Here is a 20,785-nt window from a genome sequence, read left to right on the forward strand (position 1 = left end):
TTTATTCAGATTTAGATATTCGTGAAAGATCAAGCTGCGCATGCGTAATGCGTACAGCGTAATGCGTACAGCATACCGGCATAATGGCATTTGAATTTCAGTAATTACGAAGTTTTGATTAAACCGCGCTTACCGGACGTAACGTTCGGTTTATTGTCGTGCAGGAGTTGCATGGAGGTTTGGCCATACAATTCGTGGCGCACCTATGATTGCGAGTGATGTAGTAAAAAATCACTTGATGTTACAGCGCGTTAACATGAGCGCTGATACTAGTAATGTGGCAATGCTGTAATTTATCTGTGTAAACCTGTGTGGGTGCGTCGTTACACAGTTGTATAATCCATTATATAGATATTGTACATGTATATATAGTCGTTGTATTATTGCATCGGTAGTTCTGTTTCTCACATCAAACCATTTTAGTAGCAATTCCACCAGCGACCAGGCCTGGATGCATGCTTCATGCCGGCTAGTGTCAGCCTGTCACAAGTGCGAGTAGAGACTGTAGAGTTGACGCTTTAATGTAGTGTTGACTGTTGGGAAACTGGTTTTCCGACTCAAAGTACTCTTGTTGACGATGCAGTATTGTTCAGGTGAGGCATTTGCAAATGAAACCTGTTTACATAAAGAAATTCTGCTGATACGAGTATGCGGCCGATTCGCCGACAGTTGTCTATGAGCGGTGTTAGCTTTAATAAGCATTACGCATTCGATACTCATACGAACGCCTACTACAGAATTAATGTAACCATAAGAGTCGTAGGCATTTCTCGTACAGAACCGGTGACTTCTCCACTGCGACATACACGGTGACGGTGTATACAAAATACAAATACACAATGTGTATTGTATGTTCACCGGAATTTATTGCGCTGTAACAAAAATTATTATTTTTGGTTCCTTTTAACTCTGCAAGTCGCAGAGAGGGCTGGCTCGAGTCGTGCAGACCAGTACAAAACGTACTCGCAAGGTACAGTACAAAAACGTTCGTACCCACTAAACTCCAAAAAATTAATAATCACTTTCGTGTTATTCAGAGTCATGCACCGCTGCGGTTGGTTTAACCGCTATACCGATTAAAACGATTCCATTTAACTTGACTATTAGTACGTTCACACTTCCATCGTACTGCGCGTAGTACGATAGTACGGTAGCAGCCCGTAATTGTGGTGCATGTAATACGTACCAGTCGGTCTACCGAACGCGCGGTGCATTGTGCATACGTACCGCTACTACCACACCGTATGATAAAATAACACTCTACAGCATTTCTGTGAAGCGGTTGCGGTGCCTGATTGGACGAAAGAGCGCGCCGGCGCTTCGGTGTGTTGAGCAGTGCCAACTGCAGGCAGCTGCATTCCGCGTCGTCGATCTGCAGCTGGGCCGGTCGGTCTCGCGCGACTCGCACTATCCATCTATCCTGTTTCCGGATCAGCGTTGTTAACGTTGGCCAGGGTCTGCCGAGTCGCTCGTTTGCCGTATCCCTCTTCCGCCCGTAAACGCTCCCGTCTCCTGCGGATCCGCGTTCCCATCTTGCTGGCTGCGACATCCTTTCACCATGGCCAAATACCGACTCGTCTACTTCCGGGGACGTGCTCGTAAGTCGCATTGATCAATGTATTCACTAATTGCGCGCCTTAATTCTCAGTGTTATAACGTAATCAGTGTGGGACATACTTGTACATATACCTGCATAGAAAAACTATCATTACTGTGTCTTACTTGCACTTGTATTCACCATGCGGCATATATATGCAGTGTCTAATTATGCTTCGTATATTAAATTTTATAGTCTTTCACTTTCATATAATTATTATAACTGCTGTACTTATACATAGTAATAATACGCGTATGTGGTAATATAATTTTTGTAAGCATTGCCTCTTTCCCGGGACGTTGTGTTGTAGTCATGTTGGATGTTCTAGATCTCTGAAGATGGGGTCTTTGCATTGTAACTTATCATGTACATGTGTGTGCAGTGCATTCTCCTGGGCAAATTGTGCAGTGTTAATCTATTGTAATCCCGTTTGAGCGCGGCACTGTAAGTCTGTCATCGACTACTGTCTGACTTGCCTCGCTTCCTTTGGATCGAACATGGTGTTGGTCTACAATATACTGTATATACACATGGGAAACCCACGAAACCCACGATGTCGCTCGTAATCCTTTGCTCCTACCGGAAATATCAGACGTGCTCGCTGGATCGTTGCTAGCGATCACGCAAAACGGCAAAAGTAGTGGTCTTTTCTTTTCGTGTGCTGGCACTCTACATGGATGCAGTATTGCAGAGTGCCAGCACACGAAAAGAAAAGATCACTACTTTTGCCGTTTTGCGTGATCGCTACTGCACATTACATGGATGCAGTATTGCAATGTGCAGTACATGTTTGTGCTTTGTAGTCACTTTCACTCTCTAAGCATACTTGTGCCCGTAAGCGATTCGGTGAGACCTTGTGGTTTGTAGGAGCGGAGCTGACCAGGCTGATCTTCCATGCGGCAGGCGAGGTCAGTGCAGTGAACCACTTCCGCTTTGATTAATAGATTAGCAGTTTTCTAATTAACAAGCTTATTATACATTTATCTTGAATTTTCTGAATGCAGTTGCTTGCTGACCAAACCCCGATAGTAATATTAGCATTATTCGATTTCAGTAATGTTCGCTGCCCCGGGAACGTACAATTATTATATACTCGTATCTGTATATATTTTTTTACAGCAGACATGACATGCGTACCGTAAAACGGTTATTCAATACAGTATGAAAAAGTGTAACGTACAGATGCGATGTATACGTAATGACAGTGCTGCTATGTTCTAATTCATTATTATATTTTCTACAGGAATTCGAGGATGTCCAGCTGGACGACCAGTCGTGGCAACAAATCAAAACAAGTCAGTATAGTATAGATACAGAATGATGGAAATATATCTTGTCTGCACAATTCTAAACAATAAAGTAGAGAACATTAGAGCAGCATCAAAATATTTGGGCTTTCGTCTTCTTTCCAGCCAGTCCAACTGGATCACTGCCAATGCTGATCAATAACGAAACCAACGAGCAGCTGGTACGTACCGCGAAGTACGCAACAGTTTCCTGTTTGCGGAAGAGAATTTGTACAGCAAAAGCGCTCGTAACAAATTCCATCAAATGAATATAATTAATAGTATTCAGCCGATGGATCAGTTGCTGATGCTGGTCTGCATTGCAGGTGCAAAGCATGTCCATTGCGCGCTACATTGCACGGGAATTAGGTGGGCTCATACAATTAATGTTGCTTTACATCCGAAATAGCGTTGATTTTGAATAATACAAGATCACAACTGGCACTATACACCGTACTATGAACAAGCGCTGGTTAATTTCCGGACGCGTATCGCAATTCTGGATCGCTAATAAGTAGCGACAAGAGAGTGCGCTTTAAAAAAAGCGCTAACGGACTGATAATCTCTGACATTAGTTTTATTGTTTGGAAAAATAACTAGTTGCTAGTCTTAATCTTCGGCAAGTGATAGAATTATGCCGTAATTGGTGCGCATTGTGCAGGGCTGGCGGGAAGTGACGCGTACGAAATGGCGCTGGTGGACTCCGTGGCAGACACGGTGAGAACTATGTGACGTTTATTTAACCGAGCCCGCATCCGTCCTTCTTCGAATTCAGCGATACCCATGCAGGCATGCACATTGCACAGCGATGACGGTGAGACTGATTTGCGCCTTCTGCCTGTGTAGATGAATGACCTTTTGGGGGACATTGTGGAAGTGACCTTTGAGGATGATGCCCGGCGCAAGGTACAGTACAGTAAATGCAGCGCAGCGCCTGTGCATATTTAAATATGCGAGGGCTTTTCTACTCGTACATCATTCTACTGGCGAGCGCAATATCAGCCAGGTGATATGTTCCGTCATTGCAGAAAGAGCGCATTCGTCGCTTCCACGAACGCGCCCTGCCGGAAACCATGGAATTCCTCGATCGCTTCGTCGGTCGCTACGGGAAGGGCTCCGGATACGCGGTCGGTCAGAATGTACGTAAACCTGCACAGCCGATACTGACCACGATAACTGCATGAGGGGCTAATAATATTAACAATTGATTTTGGCATCTTTGCAGCTGACGTACGCCGATCTGTGCATCTATAACACCGCGGTGAGTTCTTAGCTTGTGATTGACTCGCGCAACCAGAATATATATATGCGGAATTGGAACATCCGTATGTTGGGTAATGTTAATTCAAATTTATTCTAATTTAGGATCAAATGGTGCTGGCCGGCGTGGGCGGTAAGTGCAGTATATACAAGTGATTAGACGCCAGTGCGTTTTACAATAAGTGGATGACCTTTATCTCGGCTATCATATGTCGATTAACAGCACCGTGTCGTAGTCGGCGTTAACGTTGCAGCCGTGCTAATGTTACTGTCGACTGTTCTAGGCTGGAAAGATCTGGAGCGCTATCCCAACATCCACACCATCGTGCGCCGCATCGAGGAGACGCCGCGCTTCGCCGGCTACCTGAAGAGCCGCCCGCCGGCCGCCTTCTAAACAAGAGCCGGACGGGTCACAATTAATTAGCTGCGACACCGGGATCGCAAAGATGCCGCATCCGCAATCACGAAACAGCCACACACCACAGCGTTCCACTGACGAGCCGGACGCGTCAAGGTCACCGAGTCGTTTAGTGTCACTGCGCTTCCTCTTCTGTCCACATTCGTCTTTTAAGCATTACTGTCTGTGTCCCGTGTCCGCTCCAGCAGCTGCAGGCGACGCCGTGTTCTCGTTATTGTTATTCTCAGCACAGTTTATCTACAGTGTTTATCGTTATTTGGACGTGCATTTAACTTCACGCGACAATGCATTTAAGTAGTGTAGCGTTCTGACTGTTTGACGGCAATCCATTTCCCTGGCTAGCTTGTTCCATTCTTGCTCATGAAGCGATGAAGCTTGACGTACCTACATGTTAGCGTTATGTTATACATAAGTACCATCAATAAAGATCCTTTACCTACCTCGTGTGCTTATGTGCATGTGCTTCCGCTGACTCTGCACAAATTCACGTTACGCGCATGGAAACAGCAGCGGTTTTTCCCGCTCGCGACAAAAGATTAACAAACCCCAGTCACAATAGCCGCCAATGGAATTCTCAGTCAGCGATGTAGAACTGCATGCCGATATCGGTATCAGATCGGTGTTTTGTGTTGGGGGTCGCTTTAGTGCAGAGTTTGCAGTTGCTCGACCGGAAGTGCGCTGAATTCTGCAAGCTCTCTGTGCAACTGCCAAAGCCGCTGGCATTTTTCTTATCACACCTTAAACGCACCGTGTCTTTTCCATCTTACCTTTTCATAGCCAAATCTTACCCTTGACGATCACTTTCTGAGAAGTTTATCGTATTTAGAAATAAACTGAGAATACATGGGTGACCAATGTAGGAAAACTTATGCACAGATTGTAGCCACAATATGAGCAAATTCGGAGTAGATATTATAATCATGACTGTGTCGTACGTGTGTACTTGTTATAACCTTTTGAGCACTCCTTCTAGATAATATTATAATATGTAGAAGGAGACAGGAGATAGGGGATGCTCAACGGGGCACGGCAACCGGAAGCAGCCGATAAATATTATATTATAGCAGCAACGTGCCGGTTAAATTTGGGTGGATCGATAGGCCACCACATGCAGCGCGTTTCTGTTGCTTACGCTGTACATTTTTCCGTATATGATACACGTCTATATATACAGTACAGCAAGTGCACCGTGCCCTACTTACACGCGGTAGCAGTCACATAAGAGATTGCGGTGATGGCTGGCAGATTCAATTTTGTCTTTACAACATGACTGGTCTTTTTTTGTAAAAGGGCTCCGCTTTACGCAACAACTGGCCCCTGCGAAGGATTGCATCTTTGAGCCGGTATACAGATACACGAGGCGCCAGTTCTAACGTTAAAGTGGCGGTAATGAACGTACTGAGCTTTCACGCGCTTGATAGCGACGTGCGGCCGGAAGCAGTGCGCAGTTTGCAGGTGGGATCCTGCCCGCACTGCACCGGCCCCTTCTCCACGGTGTACCGGGCACACTGCGACAGCCGACAACAGGATATGGCGCTGAAAATCCTTCCCTGCGCGATCGCGACAGCCCCACTTCCTCCAGACAAACCGGCACCCAGAGGGACCGCGGAGGAGCCCCGTCCCGCGACAGACCTGGATCCTCCAGGGCGGCCATCCCGGGACGCGGCGGCTGCGGCAGCAATGGCATCATTCTCTGCCGCCAGTGATGTCCCAACGGGCATCGACGACTCCGACAGGGATATGCGCGCGGCCGTGTCACCAGCGGCCAGGCGGAGGTCCGACTGCCGGCGGAAGCCCGACTGGCGGAACGAGTTATCGGTGTACGAGTTGCTGGCCGCCAACTGTGGGGACGAAAAGCGTGCACTGCCGACCAACATCCGCCCCTTGCTGGCCTACTGGTGGCAGGCCAGCCCCGGCAGCAGCGGTCCAGTCTGCCTGCACATGCTCTTCCCCTGGCTGCCGGCGTCCCTCGCCGACATTCTCCGCTGCCGGAAGCAGGGCGACGCTTCGCCGGCACGACGCCCCGGATATTATGCTGACAACACTAGGCGCGCCTCTTCCACGCCTGAACTCCTCCCCGTGGCCCAACAGGAGGCCCTCCGTACCGTGGCGGGAAGGTGGCGCTGCGTAGAAATGCTCATGGGGTACATATATACTTATGTGTTTTACTTTTGTGTCGATCAAGACCTTCCCGTATTAATTTAACGCGAAGTGGCTAGCGAATTTTCAAAATAATTCTCAAAAATTACCTTTGCTCATCTTACAGAGCGCTTTTTATACTACATAAAGCGATAATTGGAGTGAGTATACCTTTTTTCGTTAACAAGCAAAAAATTAAAGTTGTACGAGTGGTAGAGGGGGGCACATAAGGTGAACCGCAAAATAATGGGTTGCGCCGCGCTTATTGTGAGTGATGGCATATTCCTTCAATCGCCACCGACATCACTGGTTGGCACTGAAGTAATCGCAATCAGGTGCGATCAAAATCTGCAACTGCCCCATCCAGCTTTGTTGAGCTTGTTGACAAGAAAGAGAAACAAAAGACGCCATAAAAGCAAATCTGCCGTCTGATTGCGGTCTTTTGTTTTAGTGTCTATGACTGCATCAGTCTGCATGAATGTTATATGGCTGCCTGCCTGTTCTGCGTTGCTCCACATGTGCATGTGCTTTTGTGTGCGGCAGCCAGCACCTCTCGGTACCGGCACCAAAGCCGTGAAAGAGGTATACTTTTGCAAGCTAACAGTGAACAAAACGTAAAAAAACTTTGAAAATCAGCTGTGAATACATTTGTTTGCCAAAAATTACGAATAAAATCGCAATAAATAAAGTACCGCAGCCTGAGCTTATTATACGGACAGAATCTCTGTTTAGGGTTTTGTTCGGCAGATATGGTCAGAAATATCCAGGGGTAGGGTGCCCCAAGCACTTCTTTGGCACCCCCGATTTTTTTTCTTTTTCTGTTTTTTATCAATCAAAATTCTGTCCGTATAATAAGCTTCTAATACTTCACTCTACAAAATTGCCGTTTCAGAATATTTTTTTTCACATCTCTACTCTGTAAAAATCGACTTCAAATTTTTCACTTTAAGAGCTGATTTCTCAGTAACAACAAATGCGGTACTATTACTGAACCCATTTTAAAGTACAAAAATCATTTCTGTATGTGTCATATGCTACGGTTTTGCCTAAAAGTGTAACGCGTCGACGGTATGCCCGTTTCCGCAGAAGGACCGAGTTGCTAGCCACTTCGCGTTAACGGAACCTTAACTGCACATCCCATGAGCTCATGACCTTTCTAAAGCCGTTGTTGCAGGGGGCTGGCCTATCTGCATCAATTGCACATCGTGCACCGCGACATCAAACCGGACAACCTGCTCATCAACGCGGACGGAGTACTGCAAATTGCCGACTTCGGTTTGGCGCGGGCACTGCCGGCGGCGGAGCTCTCCAGTTCCGCCGGGACACGCCAGTAAGGCTTAACCAGTTTCAGTCCATTTCGAGTTGTGACTGTTCCTGACCCACACAGGTACCGCGCACCGGAAATGCTCTTCGGCAGCTGCAGCTACGACTGCCAAGTGGACATGTGGGCCGCCGGCTGCGTGACCTTTGAAGTCTTCACCGCCGGCCGGCTGCTATTCGACTGCCAACTGGACTCGGACATTGCGCAGCTGGCGCTGATCATCAGCGTGTTAGGTGACCCGCTGAGCAGTGGGCGCGGTTGGCCGGAGATGACGCGGCTCCCCGACTACGGGAAGGTGGCCTTTCCGCAGCGGAAGCCAGCGCAGACCATCGCCGCCCGATTTCGTGCCGCCACTGCGCCCCCCGGCGAAACGCCTGGAAGGACTCACATCCGGTCGACCGGGCCGGAAAAGGTGGTGGTACTGCTGGAACAGCTGCTTGTGTACAATCCACAGCACCGACTGTCGGCCCGTGCTGCCCTTGACTGGATGAAGGAGAGCGACAGGGTAGCCGTTCCCTAAAGGTCATCAACCGCGTTGCACATCGCTACAGTCCCGTCTCGCTTGCAGCATAGAAAATATTCCGCCTATTTACATAATATATTAGCTGCGGCGTCCATGTTAAATATGCCGGCAACCTTTCACCGCCTCGGAAAAGGCAATAAAGTGTCAAGAGTTTGACTCCGGAAAAAATTGTGCAGTCTGGTTATGTCGAGCGAGTTATGTGTTGAAATAAATTATCTATAATCAAATTACTAAAAGTCAACGATTACGTTGCATTCGGCCACAGTAGTCAGTCATTCGGCTTTAATAATTAGGAACGCTATGCAGAAGTACACACCAATATATCTGCAGGTAGGCACTGAGTCAGCCCGGTTCTACAACGGTTTGCAGCAGCAAAACGGAAGCGAATCACTCTCGTCTCTGCATACGCTTCACTATGTGCAAAAATCGCTAAATTTTGATTTGGTTTGAAAAAGATGCATTAGTCAAAAGATTAGCGGTCCTAGTTAGTGGTCGGCGAAGAAAACAAGGAAACGTTTGATTGTAATACTGTTGAGGCACATTATTCGCTGTTGAGAATACCGAGCGAGGATGCTGAGCGCGACTGCGGGCATCAGACTTCCTCGCTCTCCTGGTCCGGCAGCTTGATGATGGGCACGTGGCGCAGCTGCGGCGACCGCGAGCGCAGACTGATCTGCGTGGTCAGCTGCTCCTTCGTGGAGCAGATGATGAAGTCCGGCATTTGGTCCTCCGCCGCGCGGGGCTGCCCGGCTGAGCGCGACTTCCGGCTGCTGGCGCCTGCTTCGGCGCTGGCCGCTGCCGGACCCGCGAGGTCACCGGGGACGTAGATGACGGTGCTGTGCGAGGCGGTGGTGTGGCTGCTGGAGGCCGAGGCGGAAGTGGACTGGCTGTCCTGCTCCTGCTCCTGCCCCTCCTCCTCCGTCTCCTCGATGCTCTGCTGCGCCGGCGTGCCGCTGTGCGAAGACGACGCCGAGAAGGGCGAGCGCTTCAGGCGCCGACCGCTGCCGACGCCGGACGCCGACAGGAGACCGACGACGGCGCCCCCGGCCGCAGCGTGCTTGAGGGCGGCCCGGAGGTCCCGGTTGCGGGTGGACAGCGGGTCACGGCCGCGGCGCTTGCTGATGCCGCTGCGTGAAGCCACCGTCAGGGTATAGCGCGACGAGGCGGCCAACGCGGGGCCGGAGAACTCGCGGAAGAGCCGGTCGGACTGCGCGTCGATGGACCAGTCGCGGCTCTTGGGGGCCGAGGGGGAGGTGGGCGTGGCCGGGTGGAGGAGCAGCGGGATGGGCTGGCTGGGGTGCGCGGCGGGCGGGAAGGGCGGGAGGCGGGGCGAGATACTGCGCTCCTGGTCGGTGGAGGACGTCAGGGACAGCAGGGCGTCGCTCAGCTCGAAGCTGCAGTCGGTGATGGGCTCGTCGTACTCTGACGAGGTCAGCAGCATTTGGGTGGCGGTTGCCACCACGCTCACCGGTTGCAAATGGCTAGAGAAACAGACGCTCGTTTGAATAAAAGCAGTGTGACCTTTATCATGCCGATGACATTTACCTGTCTCTGGGTGCCGGATTCGGGACGAACTTTTGCTCCAATAGCGAGGACTGCAGTTTGACCGATTCCAGGACTTGTGGGTCGGCCAGGGGCAAGACCGGGACGCTCTTGAAGGAGTGCATGAAGGCCGGTGGCTGCGCGGCGTGCCCGGCCGAGCAGGTGGCATCGAAGGACTGCGACTTGTATCCCGAGTCGCTCTTCATGTGCTGCAGCTGCAGCCGACTGGGCGACGTGGCGCCGGCTCTGTCGCCGGTGCTGCTGGCTGCGGCATCTCCCACCGGCATCGAGGTCAACTCCAGAGACATGGTCGTCACGGCCTGGGTCACCTCGCTCGTGGCCATCGCCGCCAGCGCCAGCCGCGTGTTCTCCAGCAGCAGCGCGTCGACGGGGTCCACCGCGCGGTAGTTCATCGGACCGCCCGCCGCAGCCGAGGTGGAGGCTGCCACGCGGACCTCGCTAGCCGGCGCCGGCGTGCGGTAGGGCTGCACGGCGGAGCGGTGGGCCTTCTTGAAGCTCTGGCGCTTCTGCTGCGAGGTCAGCCGCGTGATGGTGCGCACCTTCTGGCGGCCGCCCGTGTTCACCGGCGGAGTCAGGTGCGTCGCCGCGGGCGGCTTCGGCTTCTGCTCGCCCACCGGCAGATCGCTCGGTTCGTCGAAGATGGCTTCAATGGCGCGGGCACAGCTGGACGCGTCGAATGACTGCCGAAACAAAGCCCCGATTAACAACGCTCTCCCGCACACCGGCACGCTTCGCCGCGTCTGTATGTGTCGCTTACGCGGAAAGCATTCTATCTAACCGGTGATTAACTGCATTTCGCCGTTCACTCGCTAATGCGTCTAACGCGTATTCAAGGCAGATAAAAAGCGGACTGCATGCGCACATTACCTCTTCGGAAGGCGTGTTGGATTCAAAGGAAGTCAGAGACGTCAGCAGGCTGACCTAAGAAAATATTATCATTCAATCAGTTATTATCATTAAATTTATTGATTTAATTCGCTTTGAATGGACCCGTTAATGCCGCTTCAGTTCGCATCACACGATCCAAAGGTCACTAAGAAAAGAGCATGCGACATCTGCCGCTCCTTAAATGCATACGGGTGAATTGATGACCTTTCCAATTAATCGCTAGTCAATCAGTACCATTTGAATTTGACCTTGAAAGCGACATGCGTTGGGAACGGAGCGTATTTATATAACTACTTGATCCAAACAGTGCAATTCACCCCATAGCATTTAATTCCCATATGTGCCATAGACGAACAAGGGATGCGAATTATCTGTACCACGGCTAATAAGCAACCACATTCTCCTGTTTCGTTACTGCCTGTTTAACACTCGCACTGTCTCACGCTCGATGTAAGTGGCATTTTCCTCTGATTCATGGAGGCAGATCAGTGCTTTTGCATCGGTCCGCTTCCAATCGACAAACTGTAAGTTGTTGTGGCGGAAATCGGGAACGGAAACTCTCAAAAACTTTCTAGGTGCATTGGCATTACGCTGCCACACTGAGCGGCAGCATTTGCTTCAAATGTCGCAGGCATCCTGCATTTCCTTGATTTAAAATTGTCAGCTCAGTGCTTTTAAATCAGTAATCATATACAGGATTCACAGGAATGTGATTTTTACAAAGAAATACCGGTTACCTTTGCTTTTGAAGAAAACATATACTGACCTTTAATAAATATCACAGGTATGTACAAACTGAGTACTATAACAAAGGAGATTTACTGCAAAAAGACTTCTGAAGGAAACTGCACATTTGCCTTAGGAGCTATGCGACTCGAAGCGAGCCTGTGTGCTTTGAGGCAGCCAGACTGGTGCTAGTGTGGATGTGCTTTTAAGCTGAAGTACTTGAAAAGTATTTTTCGAGTCATAATGCTATTTGCGTAGGCTGCTACAGGATTTACTTACCGGCACAGTGCTGCAGGCGGAAACGCTCTCAGAGGCCGTGCAGATCTCGGCGTAGTGGTGGCGCGGCGCCGTGGCCACTGACCGCTGCAGCTGCAGAGCGACGGCGGTGGCCAGGGCGTCGTCGCTGACCGGCGTCGTCGTGCTGGCGTAGCACTCGTCGGTGGTGGTGCAGGAGGACAGCCGCTTGACCAGCAGCTGCCGCTGGCGCTGGCCGCTGCTGCCGGCCTCCTCCCACTCCATCGCAGCACCCGCTTCCGCGGGGGGAACCAGGGGGAAGAGGCGGATGGCCATGGGCGTCTGCGCCACACGGTCATCCCCCGACACCGGCGACGGGCTGTTCTCCAGGGCGCTGCGCAGTTCCCACAGCGCGATGCAGGGATCGGTGACTGTTTCGCGGCAGACGACTGTCGGCTGCTGAATCGGCGCCGAGGCCGGTGTATCGGTTGAAGCAGGTGCCTGCGTGCTTGCCGGAGCATTTCTGGATTGCAGGCCGGGAGGGGGCCAGGGAGTGGGCAGAATCGTGTCGCTCAAACCGGAAATGTCTCGCTGCATCGACGCCCCGCCGGGTGTCTCGTGCGTTGCTGAATGCACACCGCTGACTTCCTGCTGCAGCATTTCGATCTGAGCGGCCGCATTCTCCATGCTCAGCCGTGTGCCGGCATCCGGCGCCATCGGCGTGTCGGTGGAAACCGATACCGGGAAGTTGATGGTGATGGGGAAGTCTTCGCTGGACTGCGAGTGGAAATGCGGATGCAGCAGCGGGTGTGATTGACCTTTGCAGAAGACGGCCGACTGGCTGTACGCGTACCGTCCTTCTCCCTCGATTTTCGGGGAAACGGAGAAAAAGGCACCAACTACAAAATTGATCAGAAATCATTAACACACGCCTCTGCGGAAATCCGTTGCTCTTCTAACTAGAATAATTCTCGATGTGCAACCGAATTAAGCGCTTACCTGAGTCATCCTGCATTTCGGCATCGTTATCCGATACTTCCGGTTGGGGATGGTGAATCACTTGAGCAGTGGAAATATCTGCCATTCGCGCGACAATATCGGGCGTGTGGGCAGCTTGTTCACTACCGGCATCGGCTAGCAAGGGCTGCCGAAGGAGATCGGCCTCGTCTGAATCGGGGCTTTCGTCTTCGAGTTTCGCCTGCCGACCGGCGGGCGGCGATTGCTGATTGCGAAGGATGGATTTGACGGGAGTCGGCGACGGGGACGTCACTGTGACGGCCGGTTTGGGTCCCGTGTAAGCGCCGTCATCGTACGACCCGGACGAACTGGCCACGGCCAGGACTCGCGCCGATGGCCGCCGGGAAGAGGTGGCCTGCTGGCGGTCCTCCCGAGAACATCCGGCTGGCGGATGTCGCGTATCGTCCCGCCGCGCGGACTCGACGGTGGCATTTTGTCGGGCCACGGCCACCGGCACGACGGTGGTGCTAACGGGCAGCAGCCGCTTCTGTTCCTTGGCCTGCATTCGGCGCTGATAGCGCTTGTTAGTCACGTGGCACGCCAACCACACCAGCAGCACCACTAGCAGGGCCAACACGATGCCAGTGCCCACGATGATTAGCGCCGTCTGCGCGGACGTCGCGGTGTCGGAGCTCAGCGGGAACGCGGGCAGCGGTGGTGTGGGAGGTGCCAACGGAGGTGGCGCCAGAGGCACAGGCATGGGGGTTGAGGAATGATTGGTGGAGCGGTTGCGCAGGAGCCGGCGTGGATGATTGTCGCGACCGGCTCGAGCGGAAAGAGCGGGTCGGTCGCTGTTGCCGGCAGAGCTGGACGCCGGACGGTGGAGAGATGAGGCGGTAGTTGCAGCGTTAGCCGGCACTGTCGACATGTATTCCCACGGTGCAGCGCGGGTAGCAGCGGTGCTCTGCAGCTGTTGACCCCGCCGGATGCGAACGCGCAAGAGCCGCGCCCGCCGGAAATGCGGGGCATGTCTAGTTACGTTGCTGTTGGCACGCAGGTTTTCATCATCAGCCGGCAGGGATCCGGTTGCAGCAACAGGATTATTATTGACCTTTGCACCGCGCCGCCACTGCCATCGCGGACGGATGGTTTCCGGCAGGCTGAATGCGTGGCGGTCGTTGGCGGCTGCATGGACGGAGCTGGTCAGCGCCAGCTGCGGCTCGTGCCGCTTACGGTGTGCGGAACCCGTAATCGCCGCTTCTCTAGATCTGTGCTTGTCGACACTGAAGGCTTTCACTGAGAGCCGGCGAACACGCTGCCCGCTGGACGATTCCGCTGGAGCGGTGCGTTGGCGTTTCCCGTATATAAGTGGCGTCGCGGTGAGGAGAGAGGCGGGCGCCGCTGCATGCTGCTCTTGCTCTGGCCAGGTGCGAGTTGTCATCAGCCGCAAGGGAGGTGACGCTGCTGTCCACGTACTGCAAGTGCAGTGCGTTCCCTACAGATTAGAGTTTTCTGTAAATTGGTAATTATGCCGGTATGCGGCAGCCGCGGTACTAAAAATCGCGCAGGAAACAACTGGGCCCATAAATCATTCCGCCGCAAACTGCTCATTATAGTATAATTATAGCTTCTTATAAAAAGCTTCGCGGATGTACAAAGTCTGCAATATGTTCATGTAATTATTCTGTCAATAAGCTTCTTATTGCAGTTCGGCAACTCACCCGCTCAACGTCGCGGTGGGCGATTTCTCAGAGCGCACAACGAGTATGGCCGCATAAAGATATTTTGAAAATGATGAACGGCGTCCGGGCTTGTAGATGTGGCGACATCCAATAATGGACTGAATAATGGATCAAAAAGTGAGATTCTTTACATCGCTCGATATGCTAAGTCAACAGAGTAGTGCTCGGTATTAAATACAGTACGTTGTAGCCAAAGCGCCGGCTAAATCCGCCGTTTGCAGCACTGCTGCGTTTCGGTAAAAGTTATGTGCGACACCGGAAGTACAATGTTGTCGCTGAACGCGTTAAGTTAGGATAATTAGCGGCCGGTTGCAACAGTCAGTGCGCTAATTGACATACCTGCGCATATTTGGCTAACACTGGATGCTAATTTATAAATTGGCGATGGATGTTATCCTTGCTCGGGAAGAGATGTGAAAATGCAGGCGTGTACATGTGCCGACAGGAGAAATACATGTTGATCATAGCCGAATAATTGGCGTCATTAATCGCTCTCGACGAGGCTCAAACAGCGCCATAAAGACAGCCAATTGCCAGCACGCGCAGCCTATAATAAGATTGTTTGCGGCTGGGAAGCGCGCGAAGCAATACGCAATTCGCGGCCGCTGAACAATGGCCGCTGAACAAGCCAATTGTTGGAGGCTTAGCGCGCCGGCGTCCCGTTCCGCTGCGTTCCGTCCCGGTCCGTTGTGCCCGACCCGGCTTGAAAGGGATGATTAGGAGGGATTAATGAGGCACTTACTGAGGATGCTGGCTCGGCCAGTCAAGGGCCGCGCTGACATTTGTATCAAAGGTTGAGTTGACATTGTCAGGGAAGATTGCCATCATCGGCATTCATTCACGTTGACGGCGCTGCCTGCGCGAGATATTATCTGCGCCGGTGCCACACACTGTATACATGTAAAGAAGGCACGAAGCTGCGCGGGCTTAAGTAATGCTGATCCCTTCAATTAAGTGTAAGCTGCTTAATGCGATAGATGGTACACAAAGGCAACGCTCGGCGCTGCTGCTGTACGTGCATCAGGCGTTGCATTGCATTGCGCAGCCGCGAGTGAGTCGACTGTCTCTTCCCAATTATACCGTGCCCAGCCTGCTAGTGCTCCCGAATCTCCATACGCGAGCAGAGCAGGCCTGTCAATCGCAGCCGTTCAGTTCCTTGAAGGTCGATTGCAGCCGCGTCAATGGCTCAATGCACCGCACTGCGCCGCAGTGCACTGCGCTGGCTCATTCTGCCCACATGTGCACGTCGCGGGCAAGTAGTTGTAGCGCATTACTTGCTGGGCTTTACTTTAGTCAACGGCCGCGTGATGCTGCATCAATTCAGTCCTGCGGAAGCGGCCGGGCCCGGCTGGCTATCATATTCATATTCATGGCAAGAGCAACAAGAGAATATCGATAAACTATATCCTGCATCCAATTGCAATTGCCATCACTCGATAACTTGACAAAAGCAACCGCAATAAATATACATCCACTCGTATTCGTATGGCAATGGATATTGTAGCAGGTGATCAGGCTGCGGCCGCACGCACATGTCAGTATCACTGCTTGTACTGTATAGTGACTATGGCTCGGCAGTGCCAGCAGTACACGCGTCTCGGCGCAGGAAGGCAGTGCAAGCAAGGCGCTGACTCTGAATGATCGCGTTCGAATGATCGGGCTGGAGAGTGGTGAGTGATGGGGAGGGATGGCGTGCCGTGCAGATATGTAGATATTCAGCTGGCTCGGATCCGACCGATCCGATCCAGGAGGAGAAAGGCCGGCGCTGCCACAAGACTGTGCAGCGAGCAGGGCTGGCACAACGGCACAACGGCACAAGGAGCGGAGAGCGCGCTGGCAATTGCCAGCAGCTGGGCTAAGCTAAAGTTATGGCAATAAAAAACACTGCCGCAGCTCTGGCTGGGCCCGCTTACTTAAGCGGAATAACGCTGCCGCAGCATGCATTTTGCATGCGCTGGCTCTGGCGCTGCAGTCTGGCCCGCAGCTGCGGCAGCACGCTCTGCTGGCCGTGATTGTAGTTTGTCGATCGGTCGCGAACAAGTGCCTGTCGTTGCCTGCCATGATTGCCATCCCCCGCAGCCTGCGCGGCAGTGACGGCACCATCATCGCTCCGGAAGCAAACTTGTATGCGGGGCCAGAGTGTTGTACAGGGAAGACGGCAAGGCACACGCGCACTTGACGTCAGCAGCGACTCGGGCGATGCGATGCGGAGAGGATGGCCATTCGATTCGCGGCATTGGAACTGATGGTAGCTACAGGGACGCTGACAGGGCGATGAACGCAACGTAACGGCAGCGATGACGGGACAAAGTGATTGTTGTCCTTGCAGATATCTGCACATGCATATGCCGGCTTCCACACTTTAAATCGCTGCCTACTCGATACACAGCCTTAGCCACTTATAGTCTTCAGTTATTACAAATCACCATTATATCATGATTGTCAGCCAGAGAATCTCCACCGTACTGAGTCGATCTGCAGCCATGTAATCAAAGGCCTGCAGAAGACAGGTGCACACTAGCAGCGCTAGATGAGCTGATGAGCGGCGCTAGAGACGAGCTGCTGTTTTGTCTCACACGTCACTAACGATGCACGCGTCAAGTAAATCCCGTAAAATAACAAGTCCTCGGGAAAGATTACACAGGCCAGTGTGACTTAGTGTGTAAGGAACCGGAAGTGCAGGGCATTGCGCAGTACAGTGTGGTCTAATGCCTACTGTACACACTTTGCACTTTGCAGTACCGTGTACAATGTAGTGCAGCCGGTAGCGTGGACGTGTGAATTAACGCCTCTTAACAATAATTGAGAACGGAATCGCATGTTTGTGCACTGACGCACTTTAATGGAATCATCGCGTTTTACATAATTTTGGTTGTTTCTGTGATAATAATAATATAACATAAACAACTACAAGTACGGGTGCGTGGTCGTACAGTCGTACTGACACATTGTGCCAGTAGCTGCCACTAACCCACTACTCACCTGCATCTGTAATAATAAAATTAAATCAGCACCGATTAACTTTTATTGATTAAGTATTGCTGTGAGTTGCTACAGTCACAGCAAAAAGCGGTCAAAAATGCCGCTGTACAGTTTCGCGTATGGATAATAATAATTATTGATAGTTCTATATTATATTATAATAATTATTACAGTATTGATACATGTTACATAGTCGGCATATTTGACAATTCACAAATCTTGCAAACCGCACAGAATTATAGCCTGCTGATAATGATAAATTATTTTAATAGTAAGTATTCATACAGCATAGTGATACTGAGGAGTGAGGCACTGAGGATAGTAAGATGCGAGGTAAATAACGGGAATTTGCCAGGTTTACCTGCCAATGCCAGTCCACCGGAAGTAGGCGTAACCACGGCGCCACGCTATCCTGCATTGTGTCGGATGTCCGTTACTCCGAGGTGGCTGCCACTTGAGCGTGCATCGCCATCAGATCGATTCAGTTCAGCAGCGTCGTGCACCGCTCTCAGTCTCAGATACGAGAGTGGCGTGGAATGTGGATATCCTGCTTATCAGAACTATTAATTTCGTTTCCCGCAGTATTTTGCAGCAAGTTGTGTACGGTACGCTGCTGACTACTTGAATACAGTACTTAACTGGGTCGATTGTGGAGACTGTCGTTGAAGGTGAAAAGAAGTGACCAGAATGGGCAGCCGGACTCGTTTGTACGTGGGCAATCTGCCTCCCGATGTCAGAGAGAAGGACCTGGAAGGTAAGCATTGACATGCCACGCTGACGCAGCTTAGTCAAGATGGCAGCCTTTGCTGACACTGTGTGCTTGTTGGCTGCCACAGACATCTTCCGCAAGTACGGCCGCATCGAGCACCTGGACCTGCGCACAAATAAGGGACCGCCCTTCGCTTTCCTCGACTTCGGCGACACACGGTAAGCAGCGAACTCCTGCTGGTTCTTCGCTTTGCCTGCGCTGCAGACTGCTGTTGCTGGCTTTTTGCTGCTCGTTTTCTTCAAACATTTACACAGACTGATGACCGAAGGACAGAGTCTTTGCAAATCTGCTCATAGAAATTAGAATCATTAGGAAGGGGTTTCAGTATTTTAGTTTTGGATCACGATACGGCGACTTTCGCTGACTTCGTTTCTTACACTGGCGTCTTTACCTTTTGCATGGCGATCGTGTTGCTTTTCACTGCGATAATGAGAATTATTCTAGTTTATTTCAATGCAGTTGGAGGAAAAAATAGCAGTAATTTAACCTTGAATAAATTATAAATATCATTATCAGTAATGTTATGATGAATTTTATGTTGACACTTTACAGCACAAATACTCGTACTGTCGTACAGCACTCAGCAGCGACGTGTTCCTATAAAGTATAAATACAGATATTATTTTGTTTTGTATTGAGCTGCTCAATACGAGTATTTACTCTCTCGCCCAGGTACCGCGGTTGTTGTTTTTAATGGGACATTATTTTTTCAACGTGCTGAATGTATGATGTACTCAAAATTGTGCGATAGAATTTACCTGTTTGTGCAGAACCTTATAGAACAAGTTTAGTTTCTACTAGTCAACTTGTCGATGAAGTATTTGGATGATTTAATCTTTCGCCAGTTGAGCGTCGATGTGGTCGTAGAGTTCTTAAGTAGCCGTACTTGTAAACTGCAGTGCATCGTTTGCATGTTGCCTTGACTGTAGGGACGCGGAGGACGCCATCCGCGGTCGCGACGGCTACGACTTCGACGGCTACCGCATGCGCGTGGAGTACCCGCGCTCCTTCCGCGACGAACGCGGCGGCTTCAGTCGGGGGCGGGACGGGGGCGGCGGGGGAGGCGGCGGTGGTTACCGCAGTGGTGGAGGCGGTGGCGGCGGCGGCGGCGGCTACGGGACGACGCGCAACCGCTACGACAGCACCATGCGCCGCTCGCAGTACCGCGTCCTGGTGTCCGGTACGTGCTTGCACAGCGTCGTCGCATTAGCGTCATGGGTCATTCTAACGAAGGCGCATTTTCTGCGGTGCATTTGCAGGATTGCCGTCGTCCGGCAGCTGGCAGGACCTGAAGGACCACATGCGCGAGGCGGGCGACGTGTGCTACGCCGACGTGAACAAGGACGGGACGGGGCACGTGGAGTACCTGCGCAAGGAGGACATGGACTACGCCATCCGCAAGCTGGACGACACCAAGTTCCGCTCGCACGAGGTAACTGTGATTCACTTGTTTAACACTGCTGGCCATGTTGTTGCAGCAGCTGTTATTCTCCCTTGCAGGGCGAGACGGCGTACATCCGCGTGCGCGCCGACGAGCGCAACGGGGGCGGCGGCGGCGGGTCGGGCCGCGGGCGCTCGCGCAGTCGTTCGCGGTCGGGCTCGCGTCGGCGCAGTCGCTCGGGCGAGCGCCGGGAGCGCAGCGCCTCGCCGGAGGCCAACGGGAACGGCAACGGGAAGGAGCGCGGCGAAGGGCGCCGCGAGCGCAGCGCTTCCGCGTCGCCGCGGGCCTCGCGTTCCAAGTCGCGCTCCAAGAGCCGCTCCGCCTCACGCAGCCGCAGTGCCTCGGCGGAACGCGACTAGAGGCTGGCCACACCCGCAACGGAGCGGAGCGGAAGGGAAGGGAAGCAGCATCCAGCACACAGGCCGCACTTGTTAGTTTCATTTCGCAGCGACAGCGTACGTAGTTTGTACGTAGCGTGTTTTCGTGGTACAGTGTATTCATTTCGATTGGTTACCCTATTCGTTTTTAACTCGTTTCTGAGATGCGCAACGTGAGTGGTGTAGTCGTTATTTGGCATTAATTTTTGTGGAGCCGTACGCGCCGATCCGACCTACCATACCTCCTCTTGACTCTTCCTGTTCCCGATGTGGGGATAACTGTATTGGAATAATTCTTGAGCTGCATGCATGATTCATTTGTTTTCCTCTAGCCGCTGTAACTGTAATCTGTAATTGCTGTTAAATATATATGCCTTTGGCTTTTTGCCAGAATAACGTTAACGGGATGGAGGACGGATTGTTAAGGATCCGCCTTGTTGTTGGCCTGTTATTTATTAAGGAGCGCTCTTGTCGTGCTGTCAATCTATCTATCGTTCTCTGTTTGGCTGCCTATCTCGTGGCTGCTGTGTGGCTCTGCTCTGCGCTAGGAGCGACTAGGACA

General features: G+C 51.9%; 4 protein-coding genes across 5 annotated transcripts; 3 read left to right on the top strand and 1 right to left on the bottom strand.

Annotated features, from left to right (window-relative positions):
* Nucleotides 1-1,302: 1,302 nt before the first annotated feature.
* On the top strand, nt 1,303-5,010 carry LOC129587297 (S-crystallin SL11-like). The gene is made up of 11 exons (XM_055480975.1): nt 1,303-1,598; nt 2,465-2,505; nt 2,841-2,892; nt 3,010-3,065; nt 3,210-3,252; nt 3,545-3,600; nt 3,730-3,789; nt 3,912-4,022; nt 4,109-4,144; nt 4,249-4,276; nt 4,428-5,010. The coding sequence occupies exons 1-11, from the start codon at nt 1,559-1,561 to the stop codon at nt 4,535-4,537; spliced, it is 633 nt and encodes a 210-aa protein (XP_055336950.1). The 5' UTR covers nt 1,303-1,558; the 3' UTR covers nt 4,538-5,010.
* A 780-nt stretch (nt 5,011-5,790) lies between these two features.
* On the top strand, nt 5,791-8,700 carry LOC129587363 (uncharacterized). The gene is made up of 3 exons (XM_055481075.1): nt 5,791-6,705; nt 7,875-8,030; nt 8,088-8,700. The coding sequence occupies exons 1-3, from the start codon at nt 5,951-5,953 to the stop codon at nt 8,539-8,541; spliced, it is 1,365 nt and encodes a 454-aa protein (XP_055337050.1). The 5' UTR covers nt 5,791-5,950; the 3' UTR covers nt 8,542-8,700.
* Nucleotides 8,701-8,825: 125 nt separating this feature from the next.
* On the bottom strand, nt 8,826-16,735 carry LOC129587280 (mucin-4-like). Its single transcript, XM_055480943.1, has 7 exons — nt 14,994-16,735; nt 14,634-14,752; nt 12,955-14,407; nt 12,001-12,854; nt 10,975-11,028; nt 10,090-10,787; nt 8,826-10,025 (listed from the first exon to the last, which is right to left on the bottom strand). Exons 3-7 carry the CDS (start codon nt 14,351-14,353, stop codon nt 9,137-9,139), a joined length of 3,894 nt encoding a protein of 1,297 aa, XP_055336918.1. The 5' UTR covers nt 14,354-14,407; nt 14,634-14,752; nt 14,994-16,735; the 3' UTR covers nt 8,826-9,136.
* Nucleotides 16,736-18,156: 1,421 nt separating this feature from the next.
* Nucleotides 18,157-20,756, top strand: LOC129587283 (serine/arginine-rich splicing factor 1-like). Of its 2 annotated transcripts, XR_008690325.1 has the most exons (6): nt 18,157-18,390; nt 18,473-18,563; nt 19,335-19,585; nt 19,665-19,837; nt 19,906-20,301; nt 20,615-20,756. XR_008690325.1 is itself a non-coding variant. In XM_055480948.1 (5 exons), the coding sequence occupies exons 1-5, from the start codon at nt 18,324-18,326 to the stop codon at nt 20,203-20,205; spliced, it is 882 nt and encodes a 293-aa protein (XP_055336923.1). In that variant the 5' UTR covers nt 18,157-18,323; the 3' UTR covers nt 20,206-20,603. The 2 variants fall into 2 exon arrangements, 1 of the variants encoding a protein (XP_055336923.1); XM_055480948.1 differs by lacking the exon at nt 20,615-20,756 and having other exon boundaries at nt 19,906-20,603.
* The last annotated feature ends 29 nt before the right edge of the window (nt 20,757-20,785 follow it).

The sequence above is a fragment of the Paramacrobiotus metropolitanus genome, unplaced genomic scaffold (assembly GCF_019649055.1).
Source record: "Paramacrobiotus metropolitanus isolate TYO unplaced genomic scaffold, Prichtersi_v1.0 Parri_scaffold0000024, whole genome shotgun sequence".
Taxonomy (NCBI): domain Eukaryota; kingdom Metazoa; phylum Tardigrada; class Eutardigrada; order Parachela; family Macrobiotidae; genus Paramacrobiotus; species Paramacrobiotus metropolitanus.